Genomic DNA, 22,117 nt, shown 5'->3' with positions numbered 1-22,117 from the left:
AGGTATCTAAAAAATGAAATTGTTCTGTAGCGGCATTTAGAAAGCTTGCAGAAAGTCAAATAGGATATAGAACTGCTCTTGCTTAGAAGTAGAAGGCAATGAAAAGCCTGATTACACCTTCAAAGAAACTTCAATGGCTAAAGTAGTGATTCATCTCTATAGGTCCAAGCTATCACATTTTGAGTAGCACACTAGCTGGATTGGGCTGTATACGGTATGACCTGGGCTTCAAACCCCGATCTGATCCAGGAGCTAAAACATTAACATAGGCACATGCCTTAAAGATTTTATAGTACATCCACCACTGCAGGCTGAGAGCCATTTGTATTTCTTAAATAATTTTTATTGCAAAACATCTTCAAATATTGTTATCTAAATAAAACAGTACAATCAGAAGACTGAATGCATGTACTTTTACACATAAAATAAAAGTAAAATGTTCCAAGAAATAAGTAGGGTCATGTTTAAATAAAAAAAGGAGTCAATCCAACTTACCCATCTACAAGTCCTTGCTGAAATATCAGTTTCTGAGCTTCACCTCTGGACATTTTATGATGGAACCAAGGTTGTGATATGTGTACAGCTAAAAATATTACACATGTAAAGAGTGAATATATCTGTGTGGTACTTATATTAATCCAAGTTCAAATAAAAAGCAGACAAAGTGAAACATTTTCTCTAGAAGGCATAAACCAAAAATGCATGTCATTTCATACACGTTGTTTTAAATAGTTTACACAATATGACCCTGATTTAAATTTCAATGGGAAAACATTGTGAAGCAATATAGCAAGTTGTCCCAATTTGCTTTGTGAAAGTTCACGCAATGTTATTAAGAAATGTGCATGGTCAAAAAGCTTGCACACATTTTTGAATGTCATCAGTTGCTTTGTAAGAACCACCAGATTGTGAGAAACTCTTTGACAAATATGAACATCACTGCAACTTGATAGGCCCATTTTAATCAGTAAGTATGATAATGGCACATGTCAATCAAAAATAAATACATGTCTGGACCGGTAACCAGTACACATTGACCGGACCCTAAGGACATTTCCCATACATTTCAAGAATGTAAGTATTTCATCTGTATAAATTAAACATCTATTTATAAAGACATTATGTAAATATAAGTATACCTAGGTTCATTGTGGAATTTTGAGAAGATGTGGTAGGGATTCCATGGGTACTGGCACGTCCACAGCTTTTCCTCTGTTTAAAAAAAGAAACGAGTTCTCCTTAGTTCAGATATCGGAAATAGGAAACAGAGTTCCAGAAGTCCATGCTCAGCTGTAGGGTATCACTTAGAGAACATGAAAGTCTCAATAATATGTCCAAATAGCAGGGAACAAAACCACTATTAATGCTCATAGATAATTTGTATCTCCATATATGAACTCCTTACACATGTATGGGGACCTGTATACTAGGTATAAGTCGGTAATAAATGTCTGACCACCCAGTTGCACAGTAACACACGTCCCCCTGGAGAGAGACACTTGAATATTGAACACCCAGACCGTAAGGCACGGAATGGGGTACTCACGGTCGTTGATGAGAGTGGTGGTTCTCAGAGCGTGCGTCACATAATAATAGTACAAAAGAAATATCCTCAGGGGAAGTAACAGAGCACAGCAAGCAGATGAAGGGGGCTAGACACCAGTGAGTATATAAAAATCCTTTATTCCATGGTAGACATCATGGTTTGGGATAGTAAAAGCTCTAACACGTTTCGGGCCGTCGCCCTTTGTCAAAGAGATATCTCTTTGACAAAGGGCGACGGCCCGAAACGCGTTAGAGCTTTAACTATCCCAAACCATGATGTCTACCATGGAATAAAGGATTTTTATATACTCACTGGTGTCTAGCCCCCTTCGTCTGCTTGCTGTGCTCCGTTACTTCCCCTGAGGATATTTATTTAGTTCAGATATCTACAGCTATAGAAAACCAAGCGTCATGTCTAAATGCAGAGATTACAAACCCGCCATAATAATCCCTCTTGTAGTGCAATAGATAGTGCTTCCGTAGGATTTTCTATGACTCTGCTTTTATGTCCTGAGAAATCCATTGCCACCAGTGAATTTTCAGATATGCTCCTCTACAAACAAAGACACACATATCAGCACAAGCTTGCAAAAACATGTAAAAACCTTATGGCAAGAAGACTTACTGTACATTGTGGAAAAAGAGAAGGGAGACAAAAAGGAAAGGCAATGCAGTTTAGGTACTAGACTTGGTCCACTGATGTAGCTACATACTGTAGTGTTGACTCACTACCTCAAAAGACATAGTGATATCTTACTGTTGATAGACTTCTTACCATTTAATAAACCTTGCATGATGCAATTCTCAACATCAATTCTCTGAATGGGTGTTTTTACTATTTGTTGCTCACATACAAATTCCAAAGATTAATTTAATCAATTATAATATATATGGGACAGGACAAGTCAGGGCCAGCTGGGAGTGACGTTGACCAATCTAATCCACAACTGGACCGGAACCCCTGGAAACGGATGACGTCACTTCCGCTATCAGTGAGACGCATCCATGACACGCACGCTACAACAGAGGGGAAGCAGAGAAGCTACTGATCCTGCTGCCGAGATCCGTTGTGTGAGATCTAAATGCTTACGTACTATTTTAATCATGTGAGTGTATTGGATTTTATCTACTTTCTATAAACATTATATACAGTCTGCACTATGTCCGGTCATCTTGTTTTATACTAAGATTTACCGGAAAATACATCTCCATTGGAATCATCTATATTTCACCGCAGTGTTGGCGGATCATCCTCTAAAGACACCCTTACGTGTACAGTTTACTACCCACCTCACGTTTGTGAGTATTCTACATATCGATTTGACACTATTAACTTCACATTTTTTGCTATAACAATATTGCACCATCAGACTATTTTTATGTTTTCACATGTTTGCGCTTCCCGATGATCTACACCATTCCACTTGCCACTGTAATCTGGGCTCAGCCTACCTTCCTCTCCCAAGTAATGCCTCGTGGTGAGTTATGTCCCGCACTAAGCAGAGAGCACTGCCGTACTTGTAGAGTCTCGGCCACACTCTCAAATATTAATAATATTATGAAGAGTATTGCGAGATTATTATAAAGAAAGGTCACTCAGAGTTTGTATATGATAAGGTCTATCATTTATTGTATCACAACAATATTCAGAAATATCAGAAATATCACAACAAGCTTCTTATAAGCTGATGGCTAGCAGTTACAGTATGTTACCAATCCATTCCTAACAATGCAGAGATTATATAGCTATATATGCATTGTCAAAACTCACAAACCAAAAGATATTCCGATAGGTCAGCCAGTCCCAGCTCAAGTCTCATCTGTGTGACTTCACACCTAAGTTCGGTTCTGGTTTAACATGGAGTCGTGCAAACCTATTATAGTGTTTCATTGTTTCCTGCGTACGTGTGAAACGTGTCATGTGTCCATGCTCTGTGGTTTGTGACGTATGTTGTTTACCATCAGGAATTACAGTTACTGACGTATGATATATTTCATAAGTTACCGTTAGACCACGGCTTGTTTACGTGAGTTAGTTCCCTTTCTATGCCTATGTAACCTGTCCCAATATCCTGCCACTTCTCAGCAAAACAAGCTATTATTTCTAAGACAAGAAAAGCCAGGATTTTAACAGTATACTCTAAGCTACAGTATACTAGGCCTTATAATGATACTATGTATATATGTACCTGTGACCTGTATTCATTATGCGTTATATGCCAGAAAATACCTGTAATCCATAACAACGGGATTGAGAGAGCAATCCCACACTGGGTTACAGCAGCATCCATCACATGTGTTTGTATAAGTATCACTATTTTTCACGTATGATCTTTCACATTTTGATTACTCTAGAGCGCCACTATTGATAGGTTTGTTTTTCACGCCAGCTGGGAGTATGGCTGGGACCATGCACAGTGTTTGCGCACCGAACCTCTTACCGCCTCCAGAGCAGGTATCTCCTCCTTCTACCATGTGACGATGCATCGCCTTAATGACGTCCCATGATGCACCTGGCCTCTTACCCACCCTCATGTCACATTGGGTCATTGAGCGGTAGCAGGAGAATATTCCAGCACTTACAGAGGCCCCCGCGCGATTCCCCGGCCCAATTCCGGTAATCACAGTTTAAATGTTGGGGTGGTTACCACCAAAACATTTAAACTGTGATTACAATTAAAAGGAAGGATTGTATTTTAATCTATATGACTGAAGGTAGAAATAGATATTATTGAACTTTACAACAGAACTAAGGGCTAGATGCACTACCATAGCCAATTAAATGTGACTTTAACACCCATTAATCCTAAAACAGTATTCACTAAAGTAAATACAGTACCGTGACATTAACCAGTACTCCAGTGAAAAGCAAGATCCAATATTCTAATACAGGGGTGCGTAAACTGGGGGGCCTGCAAGATTTTTCAGGTGGGGCGCAGCAGTTACAGAGGCTGCGTGCTCTTCCAGCTCATTACAGACAAAATGATATGCATCCAAATTTCACTGTGTTCTAGTAAGGTTTATAGCAGGAAATAATGCTGCATCGTTTAAGTCATACCCAACTCTTATCCAGACCTTGAAATAGGGCTTTTGGAGGAGAGGCGTGAGACCAGTTTAGGAAAAGATTCATTGACTTATATACCTCTGAAAAGATTGAACTATACTCCACATGGCGAGAAACCTGTTATATCTGGGAAATATGCAAATGTAAATAATTGTAATATTTTTCAAATGATTACAATTTGTATATTTTCCCAGGTATCAGGTGGAGTATAGGTTTATGTACTTGGAGGTATATAAGTCAATGGGCCCTCTTCTACAATGGTCACTCTCTCGCCAACGATCGGTCGAAAGAACAGGACGTTAACCCTATGACTATTTTAGTGAACAATGCGTTAATGGCCGTTCCTGTTTTAGGTGAGGTCACATTATTTGCCCTGGTTAAACAGAGCTCAGTGAATCTAGCTTTAAGAAAGAAAAAGGACTACACATATTAAGCTTTGGCATATTTGCATACATACCATAGGTGATATGCACTGGGTACTGGAATCACTCTGTTGTTTTGGTCTTGTGTAACTTTGGTACAGCTGCATCCCATGCTGAAAATCAATGCATAGTATTTAGGTCCTGAACATGAGAAGGGGTCAATTTAATGGTCTCCTTAGGATAATCTACATTTATCAGATTAATAAATGTGGGTGTTTTACCCTCATAAAATGCAGCAAATACAATGGAATAGGACTAATGTATAGCGAACATTAACTGATGCAAAAAAACTAGAAAAGAAACAGCACCAGATTAAAATAAAAACATTTTGTACCATGTAAATTGAACTTCCCCTTTAAATATTTGTCAATTTTATGTACATACAGTAGTGTACTTGCTAATTGTTGAAGTAGTCTTATTTTGAAATAATTCAACTATAAGAAAACGTACTGTATAGGATTTTTTTGCCTTGCTGTTGTTGCATTATATAACTTTATTGTCAAGCTGTCACAACAATAGTTCTATATGCTCTATAGAGTTTTCTTTAAGCAGTATGTTTACATATCTGCAATGCTATCTGGGATTTCATTCAATTTAAAAAAAAGGTTTCATTGTCACAGTGAAAAATAGAACCAAATTATGGGCTAGAAACTATGCAGTAACCATTGTCCACATCGGATCCTATGTTAATCCTCTTAGATACAGTACTTTGCAGACAAGCATGCTTAACATTTTATAGAACCAGAAGATTTATGGAAGGAGCAACTCCTTAAGCTGTTCATCAAAAAGTCCCCCACTGAATATGCGTATATCTGAAGCAACTAACGTATACTGTAGTTTGGAACAAAGAAATATTGGTATAAAATTAGGCAAGTGTAATATACAATTAAAATGTGTGACTAATGATGTTAAAACATTGCTGTATGCCACTTACTCAAGGTTAAAGCTTTAGGCCGTTTGAACGTTTAGCTACAGAGGTAATGACCTGAGTTTAGCTAGCAACTCAGTATCATGAAACTTGGGTAATTCAGTGGTAGGAAGGTGAATGTATGCAAGCAAGAAAGCCTTGTCTGACATCACATATAATGCAAATATGCTGAAATTAAACATATTACAGTACCAAAGGCATAAATATACAAATCCACATTAATGTGTTTTAAAGCTGCAGTTCAAGCAATAAACTACATGTGTTTTCTTTAATAAATCAGTGATGTCACATGACCCTGCGGTGTAATTTGATGCCGATTAAAGGTAAGTGGGCGCGACAGTGGGGGAGAGCAAGCAGGGGGGCGCAGCACAGGAAGTTTGCGCACCCCTGTTCTAATGTAACAAACACTTTTGTTCCTATGCCAACAATTTACAAAGTCACATCACCTTCCCCTTCTGAAATAGTATCACCATTTTGAGCCCTGCCCTCTCTAGCAGTGAACCAATTGAATCTAGTGCCTGCCTGGTTACAAGATCTTCCTCACAGAACGTTGGCTGTCAGTGCAGCAGAAGAGGACCCAGGGTGCATTTAGTGAATCCCGAGCCGAATCTTCAGCGATCAGTTACAGGAGAACTAATCTATTAGCAATTTAACTAATCTCTTGTCAGTGTGTAGATTGTATTGATGCACATATTGAATGAAAAAAAAAAAAAAACCACAGCTTGAACTGCAGCTTTAAGGTCATTAGCTACTTCATATATAATCAAAAAGCAATTCATACCTGCAATAAAGAGAAATATTACCTTGTACAATCTAACTGCTGTCACCCAACAGATTTTAGTCTCTTCATTGTCTGTACAGAGCAGTTTCAGGTCCTTGGTTCCTCCTGTCTTGTTAGGCTAGAAGGCCACAGCACATTTTTTATCATTAATGCAAATCTTGCAGGCAATACCTGTTGAAATAAAAGTCACTAAAATTCTCCTATTTAACATAGGCAGAGCATCAATATACTGTACTATGTGACTGGATTACAAAATAATTATTTTTAGATAACTATGTAACAATTCCATTAACAACAATGTGGACATGTACCTTTAGACAGAATCCGAAGTCTGTTGGTGCTCCGAATAGCTTTTTTCCTGACAATAACATGTAAACGTCACTTTGGCTAAAATCACAGAAAAACTGTAGATGTCTGGGGTCCTATAGTACATAACAAAAGAAAAACATACAAGTTTTGTTGTTTTAAAATCAGTTTTAAACCATTTATTGGCGTTTAGAACATGTTGAAAGCAATTGATGGTCAATTATTAATTCCTAAATATTATGTAGTTTGCTATTTTTATATATATATATATATATATATATATATATATATATATATATATATATATATATATATATATATATATATACTTAGTTAAGTTATGGTGGGTAAAAAAAGTGACAAAAACCCTCCACAGCAAAGCAGCTAGCAAATGGAAATATTACTGTATGCTCATTTGCATGTCTTAGACAGGTCTGCTACCCCGCCTTTCACCATTATCACCCAGCACACAACACTTTCACTGCAGCAGGGAATTCTGGGAAATGACATGCAAATGAGCACACAGTGCCACCTTTGGCTTCAAAACCATTCAACATGGTTCCCCTATAGGCTTAAGCTTGCTGCATGGTCACAGCTTTGAGCACAGCCAGGGTTAAGATGCATAGCCAGTAAACCGACCCACAGACAGACTGTTTCGACCTTAATGGGTCTCCTCAGTGTGGGGTTGGTTCTACTGGCTATGCAAAAAAGAAGCCGGGATCAGTTTTACCATACTTATGTTATGGTGGGTAAAAAAAAGTGACAAAAACCCTCCACAGCAATATATATATAAAATGTCCTTTGGCTTCCGTGTGCAATTTACACCGTGTTCAAGAAAAAAGAGACTCCTTTAGTTTTTCATCATATCTTATATATTTCTCGATCAATCCCCATCAAAATTTGCACAATTGTAGATCTGTTATGTAGATTAATACTATATAAGAAGCACGACAACTGATTTTAACTGAATTGATGTCAATAAGTACCAGATACTCTGCACTGGGTTCATGTTAATTAAACAGGCATTTTTCCTTTGCAGCTCGTAAATGATTTACACTGTTTTAATCTTATCTAAAACACTAAGATTACTATAAAGTCTGAGTTCAAAGTGTGTTTAAAATGTCCTCCTTCTGCTGAAACGCACGCCGAAGACAAAAACGCCGCTGTCTGAATGCATAATAGATAACGCTTTGATCCAGCTGCTCTCCCTCCTGAATGATACATTGTTTTACTAATTATTTATTATTTTCAGCCCTCCTAGCGACCATCCTTTATCAGGAAACATTTTATGAAAGCGTTTTGGACCATAATTCTTGCTCTGTCTCAAGCGATTTATAACGTGCTTATCTCCGTCACTAAACAGCATTTTGTAACCATACACTTAATGAGATCATCACGCTGTCACCAATTCCAAAGAATATTTATTAGATTATCAAATCATTCTTAAATATAATAATCTACTGTGACAAACCTATAATTGCTCACATTTTCCTGAAAATATAGTGCTTTTTTCTGCAAGAAATGACGAAAAATAAAAGGGGTCCCGCTTTTTCTGAACACAGTGTAAATGTTTTCAAGTTTGATTAATTTGATACATCTTTAGCATCTTGCACATAAGTTGAGTGTTCCTCAACCCTCTCCTCAGGGAGCAGGCAAGAGATGGGAGGGGGAGAACAGCAAATTAGGTGCCTTGGTTATTCCTTAAACCTTAAACAAAGAACTCCCTATGCAAATCCAATATGACAAATTATTTTGTTAATTTCTGTTTTTTTCTTCTCATAAGTATGTGTCATTTAGTTCAATCTTTTGGCCAAAACATTTCAAGCCTGCAACAATGTCAAGGTATAAACACTATCAGCAAGTTCCTACACTTCCCTGTCCTTTGTATTTCATGCACTGCACAGAGAAATGAGGAAATGTTATAGTTAATAGCATGGGATACGTGACATGCGTGCGGTGCGTAAGGGCTTAAAATGTCGAAGCTCTATATGTGCTATGTGTTGTTGGGAGGTCTGTGGCTCCTCCTCTTAGTTTACCCATCCCACCCTATTTAATCAGCAGGTCCAAGCACACACAGGTAATTGTAGTGGTCATTGAGAGATTGCTTGCCCCAGCAGAAAGGTGGCGATAACCTTTGCTGCAACAATAAGCTTAGGAAGTATATATATACTTTATTTTATTGCACTTTATTTTATTTATTTTTTCACTCTATTTATTTGGGCATGTACCAGGGACTCATCCCTGTTTAAATAAAGCTGCCTGTAATAGTCTGAGGAATCCAGCAGGGAGCTGGTTAATTGCTGCTAGTCAATTAACCAGTCTCCACCTGGCTAATAAGACAGCTTGAAAACCCTCTATCTGGGAACTCCCAAAGAGAGTCTTCAGCACACAGAAGGCTGTGTACTGACAAAAAGACACGAGGAGACCAGACCTCTATGCCTGGACACAGAGGATGCAGGAACATGCCAGAGGCTGGACCCTCAAGCAGACAACTATCCAGACCTGGAGCCAGAGACTGGCATGAAAGTGATAGGCTGGTAAGGGGCTTTTCCTCCCAATCGCAGAGAGGGACTGGGGAAGTGAGTTAGCCCTTACACAGGGATAGGCTGTTTGTTTATTTATGTATGATTTGCCTTGTTTAAAGTGACAAGCTGAATAAAGCCATGCTTTAATTTCCCCCAAACTGTCTCCCTGAGTGTACCTCTGCACAGGTCGCTTACAGGGCACTACTGGTTTTTAACCAGTTTTCCAAGATCCAGGGGGTGCAATGGAAGTCACCATGGAAAAAGAAAACATGTAAAAATGCAATAATGTTTTTAGAACTAATTAATGTGTTGTGAAGAGAATCTTGGCTCTTGTAGATTTTCTACTCACAGTGTGTTAATAAAAACTCGCATATACAAACTGGCTTTTTTTCTTTGGGGGTCGTAGTGGTCTCGTATACAGATAACTTCAATAGCATGGGATACAGGATACTATAGCGCAGATCAGTTTAAAATGGTACTTTAATAAAAAAAATTAAAACCGTAAGAAAGGTACTTACAGTATGCACATTCATTACAGGCAAACCGCTGTCTCACTGCCTCCACCGTGAGCAGCCCATCCACTCTCACTGACGTCTCATGTCACATGGGCCAATAGAAAGCCCCACTGGGTGACGTTATGGCTTCCTATTGATCCGCAGGAAAAGCACTCTGTAATAGATTTGTCACAATCACACTGTAAGCAGGCAAGTTCCCCTGAGAGTGGGAGATGCCATGGAGTGAGCTTTTAACCATTTAAATGTGGGAGGGAGTGAGCTTCAATTAGGTAGGAGGTTGCCACCCTCCAATCAGCTAAGACTAGCTGAACAAGAATTATAAAACATACAGAACACCTACAAGCTCATATTGAACCCCCAAAATACCCAAAACCAATATATAAGCATATAAGTTTCACAGAGGAGTGCTACTGAGCATGGCAATATATATATTTAAAACCAGAGGCATAACATAAAACACAGACAAAGCTCAGTGCACATCCAGAAAAACTTATATACGGTACAGTGCCTAAATATACATGTATAAATAACTAATAAATAAAATGGTCTTTAAGTTTAGCATTTTGGCCAAAGTGTTGTAAGCCCTTGAGCCACTACACGGCAGACCACATCTCAAGGGTCCCTAACACTAATATAAATTCTTAATAACCTATATTAGTGTAGGGACCCTTGAAACGTGGTCTGCCGTGCAGTTGGCTCAAGGGCTTACAACAATTTGGCCAAAATGTTAAACTAAAAGACCATTTTATTTATTAGTTATACATGTATATTTAGGCACTGTACCGTATATAAGTTTTCTGGATGTGCACTGAGCTTTGTCTGTGTTTTATGTTATGTCTCTGGTTTTAAATATATATATTGCCATGCTCAGTAGCACTCCTCTGTGAAACTGATATGCTTATATATATGTTGTGGGTATTTTGGGGGTTCAATATGAGCTTGTAGGTGTTCTGTATGTTTTATAATTCTTGTTCAGCTAGTCTTAGCTGATTGGAGGGTGGCAACCTCCTACCTAATTGAAGCTCACTCCCTCCCACATTTAAATGGTTAAAAGCTCACTCCATGGCATCTCCCACTCTCAGGGGAACTTGCCTGCTTACAGTGTGATTGTGACAAATCTATTACAGAGTGCTTTTCCTGGTAATGTACAGGTTAATAAAAGTTTCAATCAGACTTAGAACTTTTGCAACTAATATTGACAGATTTATTATAAATCATTCTTCCTGGCAATGCACAGGTTATTAAGAATCTATATTAGTGTAGGGACCCTTGAAACGTGGTCTGCCGTGCAGTTGGCTCAAGGGCTTACAACAATTTGGCCAAAATGTTAAACTAAAAGACCATTTTATTTATACATGTATATTTAGGCACTGTACCGTATATAAGTTTTTCTGGATGTGCACTGAGCTTTGTCTGTGTTTTATGTTATGTCTCTGGTTTTAAATAAAATAAATAAGCCTTATCCAAAGAACCCGCATGTGTAGTTGCATGTACGCTGCAACACAGTTTACTTTAATAGTTGTAATTTTGTTAGCTATTTTCCTGCATTAGAATAGTTGTTTTATTTAATTTACTTTTACATTTTTATACTGTAAATGTGATTATTTCCTTTCTTACAGTCTTAATATTTCAGTTCCTTTCTCTATTGTTTGTTATTTTCTATATTTTTTGTTACTATGGAAAGGAATGGGGAGGAAAAGTAAAAGAGGAAGAGGAGTGTGAGAAGACGATAGAAGAAGGAAATTACTGGGAAGCAGGCGGATCATGGATCAGGGGGCACCCCCGCAACCCAGTTTAAAATGAGGCCGTCCTAGGAGTCCCAAAACACCCCTACTACCACCTTCACTACAGCTACCAGCACTACTACTATCACTGCTAGCACCGTCACCAGTAGTAGTACAGGTGCCACCACATTGGCAGCACAGTTGAGAGCACTTTCTCACTCGTTCCTCTAAGCCCAGCACCCATCGCCTTCAGTTTTCTGAGTATCTTTGCTGAGTATGGGGAGGCGCTGCAGACACTGGTGGATAAAGAAGGTTAACTTTAAAAAGATATTGTTTGAAATCAAATGCAGAGATCAGTGCCGATAATCAGATCCCGCTATCTAATGAAGATGATACACAAAACAAACACACAACACTGACGAATGCTTCCAAATTCTTTCCAACTTTTTGTCAAGTCCGTTTTTGGAAACTTTACAAAAGTGAGTAGAGGATGACATTGAAAAATTGGACACAAGCCAAAAATCCCTTGTCACGTTAGCTTATGACAAGATATAATGAACACCAAATATCTGGGTTGAACTGAACGAGGCTTAGATATAATAAAATATAATTTATTCTATTCCTTAATAAGGTGAACACAGCAATATAGTACAATTAACAGACAAGAAGGTAACACTTACTTAGGGTTGGGGGATGGAGAAGTATCCGCAACAATTCTCCAGCAGTCCAGTGACATTCAAGATGGTATCAGAAGCAGAACTTCAGCACAACTAAAAACTGTAGGGTTGACACAGTTTATATACCTGTGCAACCCTATCCTTAACATTGAACACAGCCTATTGGTGAACAATTATCTGTATCCACTCTCTAATGTGGAGACACAGACTAACAGACTAACCCATGCCCTCAGGTAACAATTAGACTGGCAGAGTTTGTTGATTGACTAATACTTAATCCCTAGACATTGGGTAACAATCAAGGCAGTTACTTTTTGATCACCGTGCTTAGGCTACTCAGCCGTCTGCCCTTCATGACTTATTAGCCTAGCAAATGGCGTCTGCATTTTCAGAACAGATCCAAAATAAAATACATATACACTTTAATATCTACACATATTAATAAGTTCCATTCTGGTGGGCTCAGTGGGTCGACCTTTGCCAGTTTTTAATGCCTACAGTGACTTCACATATTGGCCAAATATCAACTCTCTGCGACCTCCAGAACTGGAGATACAGAAACACACTTTAAAACATTAAAATACATGCTTATAATGAAACATGGGAACAGGGGAACATACATTTTCAAGGTACAGCAAGGTGCAAACCTCATCCCTGGACCGCAGTCCAGTTAACCCCTTGTCTCTCTGGTGAGGTCAGGGGATGGCCATATGGGGTGCAACCCCTTTAATACCGGGCCACCCCCTTTCTCCCTCTACACCTCCCCTTCTTAATGGGTGACCTGTGGCCCACTGGCCCTAACGGGGAGTGGGGCACTGCTGGCACCCTTAACGAACTCAGTCTCAGAGGGATAGTCCTGACGTGAAAGTCCATCAGCATTGCTGTTTTCACTACCCTTTTTGTGCTGAATAGTAAACTCAAACTCTTGCAAGGCCAAGCTCCACCTTAGCAACTTGGCATTCTCCCCTGATGTCCTCTGCAGCCAACTCAGGGGATTGTGGTCTGTGAGGACCGTGAAAGCCCTTCCATACACATAGGGCTGGAGTTTTTTGAGTGCCCACATAATGGCCAAGCACTCTTTCTCAATGGTGGCATAGGCCACCTCTCTGGGGAGTAGTTTTCGGCTGAGGTACACAACAGGGTGCTCTCTACCATCGTCCCTCACTTGGCTCAACACAGCCCCAATGCCATAGTCTGAGGCATCAGTCTGTATGAGGAAATGTTTGGTATAGTCTGGGGCAGCCAGTATGGGGGCCCCAGCAAGCGCAGTTTTCAGTGCCTGGAAAGCAGTTTCACAGGCAGGAGTCCAGGTGATAATCACAGGCAGTTGCTTCTTAGTCAAATCAGTCAGGGGTTTGGCCACGGCGCTGTACTGTGGGACAAACTTCCTATAGTACCCTGCGGTGCCCAAAAATGCCATGACCTGTTTCTTGGTTTTTGGAACAGGCCACTGAACTTTGGCTTCTACCTTGGCTAGCTCTGGTTTGAGATGCCCTCCACCCACCCTGTGCCCTAAGTACAGGACCTCTGCCATCCCTACCATACACTTAGTGGGTTCCAAGGTAAGCCCATCCTCCCTGATCCTATCTAGCACCGCAGCTACATGTCCTAAATGGGAGTCCCAGGAATTACTAAAGACAGCAATGTCATCTAAGTAAGCCCTGGCATAGCTCTACATCCCTTCCAGTAACCTATTGACCAGGCGTTGGAAGGTAGCCGGGGCATTCTTCATCCCAAATGGCATCACTAAAAACTCATAGAGGCCACTTGGATTGATGAATTCTGACTTCTCCCTAGCCTCCTGGGTCAGTAGAATTTGCCAATAGCCTTTGCTCAAATCCATAGTGGTCAGATACCTTGCCCCCGCGAGTTCATCCAGTAACTCATCCATGCGGGGCATGTGGTAGGCATCTGACACCGTCCCAGCGTTGAGCAAGCGGTAGTCTACACAAAACCAGGTGGTCTTATCCTTCTTAGGGACTAGAACTACCGGGCTTGCCCAAGGACTCTGGGACGGAGTAATTACCCCTAGGGTCAGCATCTCCTCTATCTCCCTCTCCATACTGGTCTTGACCTCTGCTGACACTCTATAAGCGTGCTTATGCAGAGGCTGCAGGCCCCTGTGTGTACTGGGTGTTTGGTGAGATGTGTGGTCCCTGGCATGTCAGTGAAGAGGGCCCTATACTTAGCTAGCATGTCCCTGGCTTCTCCCTTCTGCCTAGCACTTAACTGTGCCCCTATCTCCACCTGTTCCACAGTGTGTCCCTGCCCAGCCTCCCCTAGGAGATCAGGCAGAGCATTGCTCGCCGGATCCTCCAGCAGTGGGCTACAAATGGCCATCACTGCTCCCATACTCGGTGCTCTGTATTCTTTCAACATATTAACATGATATGTCTTATGCCTCTCAGGCTCTATCTGTACAACGTAGTTGTACTCATTCACCTTTCGGATGACCGGGTACGGTCCCGACCAGGCAGCCATCAACTTGTTCTCCCGAGTGGGTTTGAGAACAAGCACCTGCTGTCCTGGAATGAATTCCCTGCTATGGGCATTCCGGTCATACCATTGCTTTTGCTTGTTCTGAGCGGCCCTGAGGTGGTCCTGGGCCACCCCCATGAGCATCTCTAACCGGTCTCGGAGATCTACTACATACTGGATCACTGAAGCATCAGTAGCAGTAGCCTCCCCTTCCCATCCCTCATGGAATAGGTCCAGAGGTCCACGTACCCTGCGGCCATATAGTAGCTCGAAGGGGGAGAAGCCTGTAGATTCTTGCGGTACCTCTCGGTATGCAAACAGCAAGTGCTGTAAATGAATCTCCCAGTCTTTCCCCTCCGCCTCTATAAAGGTCCAAAGCATCTGCTTCAGGGTACCGTCAAACCTCTCACATAATCCGTTGGTCTGGGGATGGTAAGGGGTAGTGCGCCGGTGCCGTACACTGCATGCATCCCAGAGACAATGTAACAGTTCACTCATGAACTGCGACCCTGATCGGTTAGGATCTCACTAGGGAAACCTACCCTAGTAAAAATGTTCAGCAAAGCTGCTGCCACTGTCTTGGCATCTATGGTGCCAAGCGCTACCGCCTCAGGGTACCGGGTGGCAAAATCCACCACCGTGAGGATGTAGCGCTTCCCTGACCTGCTAGGAATCATGAGGGGTCCTACAAGATCCATCGCTACTTTCTGGAAGGGTTCCCCTATTATCGGTAGAGGTTTCAGAGCTGCCTTCACACGGTCGCCTGCCTTACCCACTCGCTGGCAGGCATCACAAGAGCGGCAGAAATTGCCCACATCTCGAGATGCCCCTGGCCAGTAGTAACGCTGTAATAACCGGGCTCGAGTTCTGTTGACCCCCTGATGTCCCGCTAACGGAATAGAATGAGCTACCCGTAACAGTTGCTGTCGGTACCCCTGGGGCACTACTAGCTGTCGCTTACCGGTCAATCCCTCCTCTATCCCTGGGTTTCCTTCTTCTCTATACAGGAGTCCCTTATACCATAGGGAGCGCTCAGTGCCCTCCCCTGCCTGAGATTCGGACGCCCGAAGTCTCACGCCGGCCAGGGTAGGGTCTGTCTTCACTGCCTCCCTAAACTGGGCTCCTAGTTCTGGCCACCCCCCAGTCATGTCATTGTCTGGAGAATGGGGAAGGGTGAGGGGGACAGTAAGTCAGTCTGTGGTTGCAATTGATCCTGGCTTACCTCCCCGGGCTCCTCTGCGCCCTCCGCTAACGTTGGTCCCAAAGGCTGGGGGACTGGCGCCGCCGCCATTGCCGCTGTCTGGCTCCGGGTAACCGCCGCCACTGCAGTGGGTTTGGGCACTCGGTCGTATGTGCAGGTCATCGGTCCCAGATCGTTGCCAAGTAGAACATCGGCATCCAAACTGGGTAAAACCCCCACCTCCCGCACACCCTGGCCCTCCCCCAATCCAAAAAGATTCTGGCCACTTGCAAGAAATGTGGCTCTCCGTCGGCCACAGTGATCTGTATCCCAGGGCCTGGGATCAATTCCTCTGGCCGGACATATCAGGTCGGACCAGGGTCACTGCAGCTCCTGAATCCAGCAAGCCGACTGCTTGCCGGTCACCGACTGTGACCGGAGTCAGATGTCTGCTCCGGCCGTCCGGCACCAATGAAACCGGGACAGGCGTTGCATGGGACGTCTCGCTGGGAGTTGGTTCCATGACCGGTCCTGAGTCTGTGGTGGAAGCCACCCGCACGCGGGCTACCGGCTTCGCAGCTGGGGTGCGTTGCCCCCGATGGGGTCCGCCGGAACGCAGGGGTTCCGGGCAATCTGGTCTGATGTGACCAGGGCGGTTGCAGTTGTAGCACCGGCACTCGTGCCGGAGCTCCCCCGCCTTCGGTGGACTGCTGCCCGCAAGCGGCCTCTGAGTCCATTGGGGGGTATTGGCAGACTTTCTGACCGGTGCCGCCGCCACCGCCACCTTGGCTACTGTTTTGGTGGTCATCAGGGCTCGGCTGGCCACATAGTCATCTGCAAGCCTCGCCGCCTCCTGGTAAGTCTTGGGCTTCTTGTCGTACACCCAAGCCCTCACCGCTGGCGGGCACTGCTCCATGAGCTGCTCCTGAAAGATGAGGTCCAGCAGGCGTTGGTAAGTCCGTGCCTCATAGCCCTCCACCCAGCGTATCCCGTATAAAGCCATGCGGGTCACGTAGGTAACATAGGACTCCTGGGGCTGCCTCTCCTCCTGCCGGAATTTACCCAGGTAGGCTTCAGGGGTAAAACCGTACTGAAACAATAACAGTTCTTTCAGGTGGTCATAGTCATCAGCATACTCATCTGGAAGCGCCATCATCGTCTGCTTAGCCAGGGTCCAAACGTGCAACCCTATGCTGGGGAAGCACTTTGTACCACCGGCACTGCGTTTCAAAGTTCTTTAAGAAACTGTCAATCTGGTCAGTGCCTTCCACGAACTTGTTGAGACTGTGCTGGTCCAGTTTGAGTTCATCTGTGTTGGGTTGGACAGGGGGGCAATAAGCGGGTCTGTTCACTGCCATAGTGATAAACTGCAGCCGCTCCTCCGGTGTCCCTTTTTCTCCCCATGCAGTAATCAGTGCCAACATTTCAAGGGTGAACGGACTGGTAGCCGCAGCAACCAATACCCCTCCTGTTGCACTGCTCCTGGGAGGTGCACTCATTCCCTCCCCGAGATTCCACCGCCCCGGCACTGGGTTCCTTCCCTGATCTCCGGGTGGCTGTATAAGGGCAAGCTGAGCCATATCCTGAGGCTCTGCAAGCCGGGCTTCATAGTCACCGATTGCGTCAACCATGTCTGCGACCTCCTAGTTCTCATAGGGCAGTCCATATTCACGGCACTTGTCCTTCAGCTGAGCTCGGGTCCTCATGTTGGATGAGCCTTCAGCCTCGCTCATAGTTCAGTCGCAGCAGTGAGGTGGTGTTACAACTTGTGTTAACTGTTGCACTACTGTGTGTTCAATATCTTTAGTCCCAGGAACTCGCAATTCCCTTCGAGTTCCCACTATATTACAGGGTAATTACCGTACACTGTAATACAGGTTCAGTTCAATCCCGCCGCTGCCACCAGTTAATTAAAGAGCTTGTCACGGTAGCTTATGACAAGATATAATGAACACCAAATATCTGGGTTGAACTGAACGAGGCTTAGATATAATAAAATATAATTTATTCTATTCCTTAATAAGGTGAACACAGCAATATAGTACAATTAACAGACAAGAAGGTAACACTTACTTAGGGTTGGGGGATGGAGAAGTATCCGCTAGCAATTCTCCAGCAGTCCAGTGACATTCAAGATGGTATCAGAAGCACAACTCCAGCACAACTAAAAACTGTAGGGTTGACACAGTTTATATACCTGTGCAACCCTATTCTTAACATTGAACACAGCCTATTGGTGAACAATTATCTGTATCCACTCTCTAATGTGGATACACAGACTAACAGACTAACCCATGCCCTCAGGTAACAATTAGACTGGCAGAGTTTATTGACTGACTAATACTTAATCCCTAGACATTGGGTAACAATCAAGGCAGTTACTTTTTGATCACCGTGCTTAGGCTACTCAGCCGTCTGCCCTTCATGACTTATTAGCCTAACAAATGGCGTCTGCATTTTCAGAACAGATCCAAAATAAAATACATATACACTTTAATATCTACACATATTAATAAGTTCCATTCTGGTGGGCTCAGTGGGTCGACCTTTGCCAGTTTTTAATGCCTACAGTGACTCCACATATTGGCCAAATATCAACTCTCTGCGACCTCCAGAACTGGAGATACAGAAACACACTTTAAAACATTAAAATACATGCTTATAATGAAACATGGGAACAGGGGAACATACATTTTCCAGGTACAGCAAGGTGCAAACCTCATCCCTGGACCGCAGTCCAGTTAACCCCTCGTCTCTCTGGTGAGGTCAGGGGATGGCCATATGGGGTGCAACCCCTTTAATATCGGGCCACCCCCTTTCTCCCTCTACATCCCTAAGAAAGTAAATGTGACCAAACTTGAAGTACAAGCCCTCAACAAACTTTCTAATAATAATGTATGTATGTATGTCTTTATTTATATAGCATGGATCCAGGGTAGGAAGGGAGCGATGGTATCAGGAACACCCAAAAAAAAGAAAAAAGGGGAATAATGGTGCAGCAAGTAAACACAGAATGTGGATCTATGACAAATCTTGGCTCTAATAAAATGCCTACTTACAACAAGTAGGTATTAAAACAGCAATTATTGAAGTTGAAACAAGAGGTGGTTCGTGGAGACTTCCACTCACAGTAACAGGTAGGTATTACAGCAGCATATACTGGTGTTGAAATGGGAGATGGTTCATGCAGGCTTCCACTCGCAGTCAGAGTCATGCAAAACAGGGAGAGGCCATAGTGTAGATCTTAAAAACGCAAGTTTTATATTTAAAAACACATAAGACATGTACTCACATTGTGTACATAGAACAAGATCACATAAGATTTTACTTGAGGCAGTAGGTCAGCAAACGAGGTGTTAGAGCTGCAGCCACTTCAATGTCCCTCCACGAGAGTGCCCCCTCGCCGGATCGCGGATGGAGAGCGTCTGACGTCACGTCCGGGCCTTGAACTGACGACTTCCGGCTTGGAGTAGGCAGAGAAGGGGATGGCAGGATCGCAGTGCAGACTCTGTGCCTTCAAAGATGGAGCAGCTTCCAGACTGTGTTACAGCTGTGCTGCAAGGAAGCAGGCTCTACGCGTTTCCCTGTATGAAACAGCTTCCTCAGCTTTGCCAGTTTTTAATGCCTACAGTGACTCCACATATTGGCCAAATATCAACTCTCTGCGACCTCCAGAACTGGAGATACAGAAACGCACTTTAAAACATTAAAATACATGCTTATAATGAAACATGGGAACAGGGGAACATACATTTTCAAGGTACAGCAAGGTGCAAACCTCATCCCTGGACCGCAGTCCAGTTAACCCCTTGTCTCTCTGGTGAGGTCAGGGGATGGCCATATGGGGTGCAACCCCTTTATTACCCGGCCACCCCCTTTCTCCCTCTACATCCCTAAGAAAGTAAATGTGACCAAACTTGAAGTACAAGCCCTCAACAAACTTTCTAATAATAATGTATGTATGTATGTCTTTATTTATATAGCGCCATTAATGTACATAGCTCTTCACAGTAGTAATACACGTGACAATCATAAAAATAAAAAATAATACAAATAACAGGTCATGAGAATAAGTGCTCCAGACATAAAAGTAACATTTTGGAAGAGGACAACCTGCTACCAAGAGATTACAATCTAATAGGTAGGTAGAAAGAATGTTTAGACATTTGGAGGGAATTCTGGTAAGTGTCTGCAGGGGCCCAAGCTTTATGTATCATGTGTATATTATTAGCCACTGTGCTACTCATATGCTTCTTTAAGCAAGTGTTTCTTAAGGTGGGTCTTAAAGGTGGATAGAGAGGGTGCTAGTCGGGTATTGAGGGGAAGAGCATTCCAAAGGTGTGGGCCAGTCAGTAAGAAAGGTTTAAGGCGGGAGAGGGCTTTAGGTACAAAAAGTGGGTAGAGAGAAGACATCCTTGAGAAGAACACAAGAGAATGGTGCATAGTGAGAAATTAGGGCTGAGATGCAAGGAGAAGGAGAAGAGTGTAAAGCTTTAAAAGTGAGGAGGAGAATTGAGAGTGAGATGCGGGATTTTATAGGAAGCCAGGAGAGTGATTTCAGCAGGGGAGACAGAGACAGATTTAGGAAAGAGTAGAGTGATTCTGGCAACAGCGTTTAGGATAAATTGTGGGGCAGACAGGTGAGAGGCAGGAAGGCTGGACAGTAGGAGGTTACAGTTATTGAGATGGGAGAGAATGAGGGCCTGAGTCAGAGTTTTAGCAGTCGAGCAACAGAGGAGAGGGCATATCTTTGTAATATTGCGGAGGAAAAAACTACAGGTTTTAGATACATTTTGAATGTGAGGGGCGAATGTGAGAGAGGAGTCGAGTGTGACCCCTAGGCAGCATACTTGGGTTACTGGGTGAATGATAGTACTTCCAACAGTAATGTGGAAGCAGGTGGTAGGGCCAGGTTTGGGAGGAAGTATGAGGAGCTCTGTTATTGCCATGTTAAGTTTAAGTCAGCGGAGGGCCATCCAGGATGATATCGCAGAGAGACATTCAGAAACTTTGGTCTGTACAGTAGGAGTAACGTCAGAGGTTAAAAGGTAAATTTGTGTGTCGCAGCATAGAGGTGATATTTAAACCCAAGTGATGTGATTAGGTCACCTAGAGAAACTGTGTAGAGAGAAAAGAGAAGAGGTCCCAAGACAGAGCCCTGGGGTACCCCTATGGAGAGTTCGATAGAGGATGAGGAGGAGGTGTTCGCAGAAGAGACACTGAAAGTACGATGGGAGAGCTTTGTTACAAATAAAGAAGAAATAAGGAGATTGTAATAAAAAAACGCTGATAAGCGTGGAGGGTGGGTAATTGTGATCCTAGATAAAATAGACTACATCAAAGTCAGTAAGACTACTAAGCGATATAACAACATATACCATTTTGAAACAGAATCCAATAATAGAATTCTCTAAAGACATGATAAAATTGCTGGATGAGGGCTTTCTCTTTGAATATACTAGATAAAAAAAAAAAAAGAATATGAGTTCATCAAGACAGCACATCAAGTAACACTGGTTCCATAAAGACATATAAAACCCACCTGGCAGACTCATAATTTCGGGGATTGGGCCCCTCACTCCTTTTCAGAATACATTGATGTATTACTACAAACTTATGTAAAAAAAATGCCGTTCTTTTTACAAGATACCATGCAGGCACTACAAATATTAAGAGACTTTCGATGAGATGAGAATCTGATCATGGCTATGTGTGACGTCACATACCTGCATACCAGTATAGATCACGGACAGGGATGTGATGCCATACTATACAATTTAATGAAGCATAAAGACCTTGAGGATGCACAAATGCAGTTCATCATTAAGGGAATCATGTTTATATTGCAGCACAACTCCTTCTGGTTTAACAGAGACCATTATTTACAAATTATGGGCACTGTTATGGGCACCAGGTTCGTGCCAACCTTTGTATGGGTTGTTGGGAGGACCAATTTATATGGTCCAATAATA

The 22,117-nt window shown here is 42.7% G+C and overlaps 1 protein-coding gene across 1 annotated transcript in view; it reads right to left on the bottom strand.

Annotated features, from left to right (window-relative positions):
• GRB14 (growth factor receptor bound protein 14) overlaps positions 1-22,117 on the bottom strand; it is a 47,803-nt gene that overhangs the window by 4,865 nt on the left and 20,821 nt on the right. The window contains exons 6-11 of the mRNA XM_075609200.1: positions 7,052-7,162; positions 6,763-6,858; positions 5,067-5,144; positions 1,982-2,098; positions 1,140-1,212; positions 496-583 (exon numbers count right to left, since the gene is read on the bottom strand). Of these exons, the coding sequence (XP_075465315.1) occupies positions 496-583; positions 1,140-1,212; positions 1,982-2,098; positions 5,067-5,144; positions 6,763-6,858; positions 7,052-7,162 (563 nt within the window). The remainder of the gene's footprint in view (positions 1-495; positions 584-1,139; positions 1,213-1,981; positions 2,099-5,066; positions 5,145-6,762; positions 6,859-7,051; positions 7,163-22,117) is intronic.

The sequence above is a fragment of the Ascaphus truei genome, chromosome 7, assembly GCF_040206685.1.
Source record: "Ascaphus truei isolate aAscTru1 chromosome 7, aAscTru1.hap1, whole genome shotgun sequence".
In the NCBI taxonomy this organism is placed as follows: Eukaryota; Metazoa; Chordata; class Amphibia; order Anura; family Ascaphidae; genus Ascaphus; species Ascaphus truei.
Note: the sequence above shows the minus strand (reverse complement) of the source record. Positions and strands in the feature narration are given on the sequence as shown.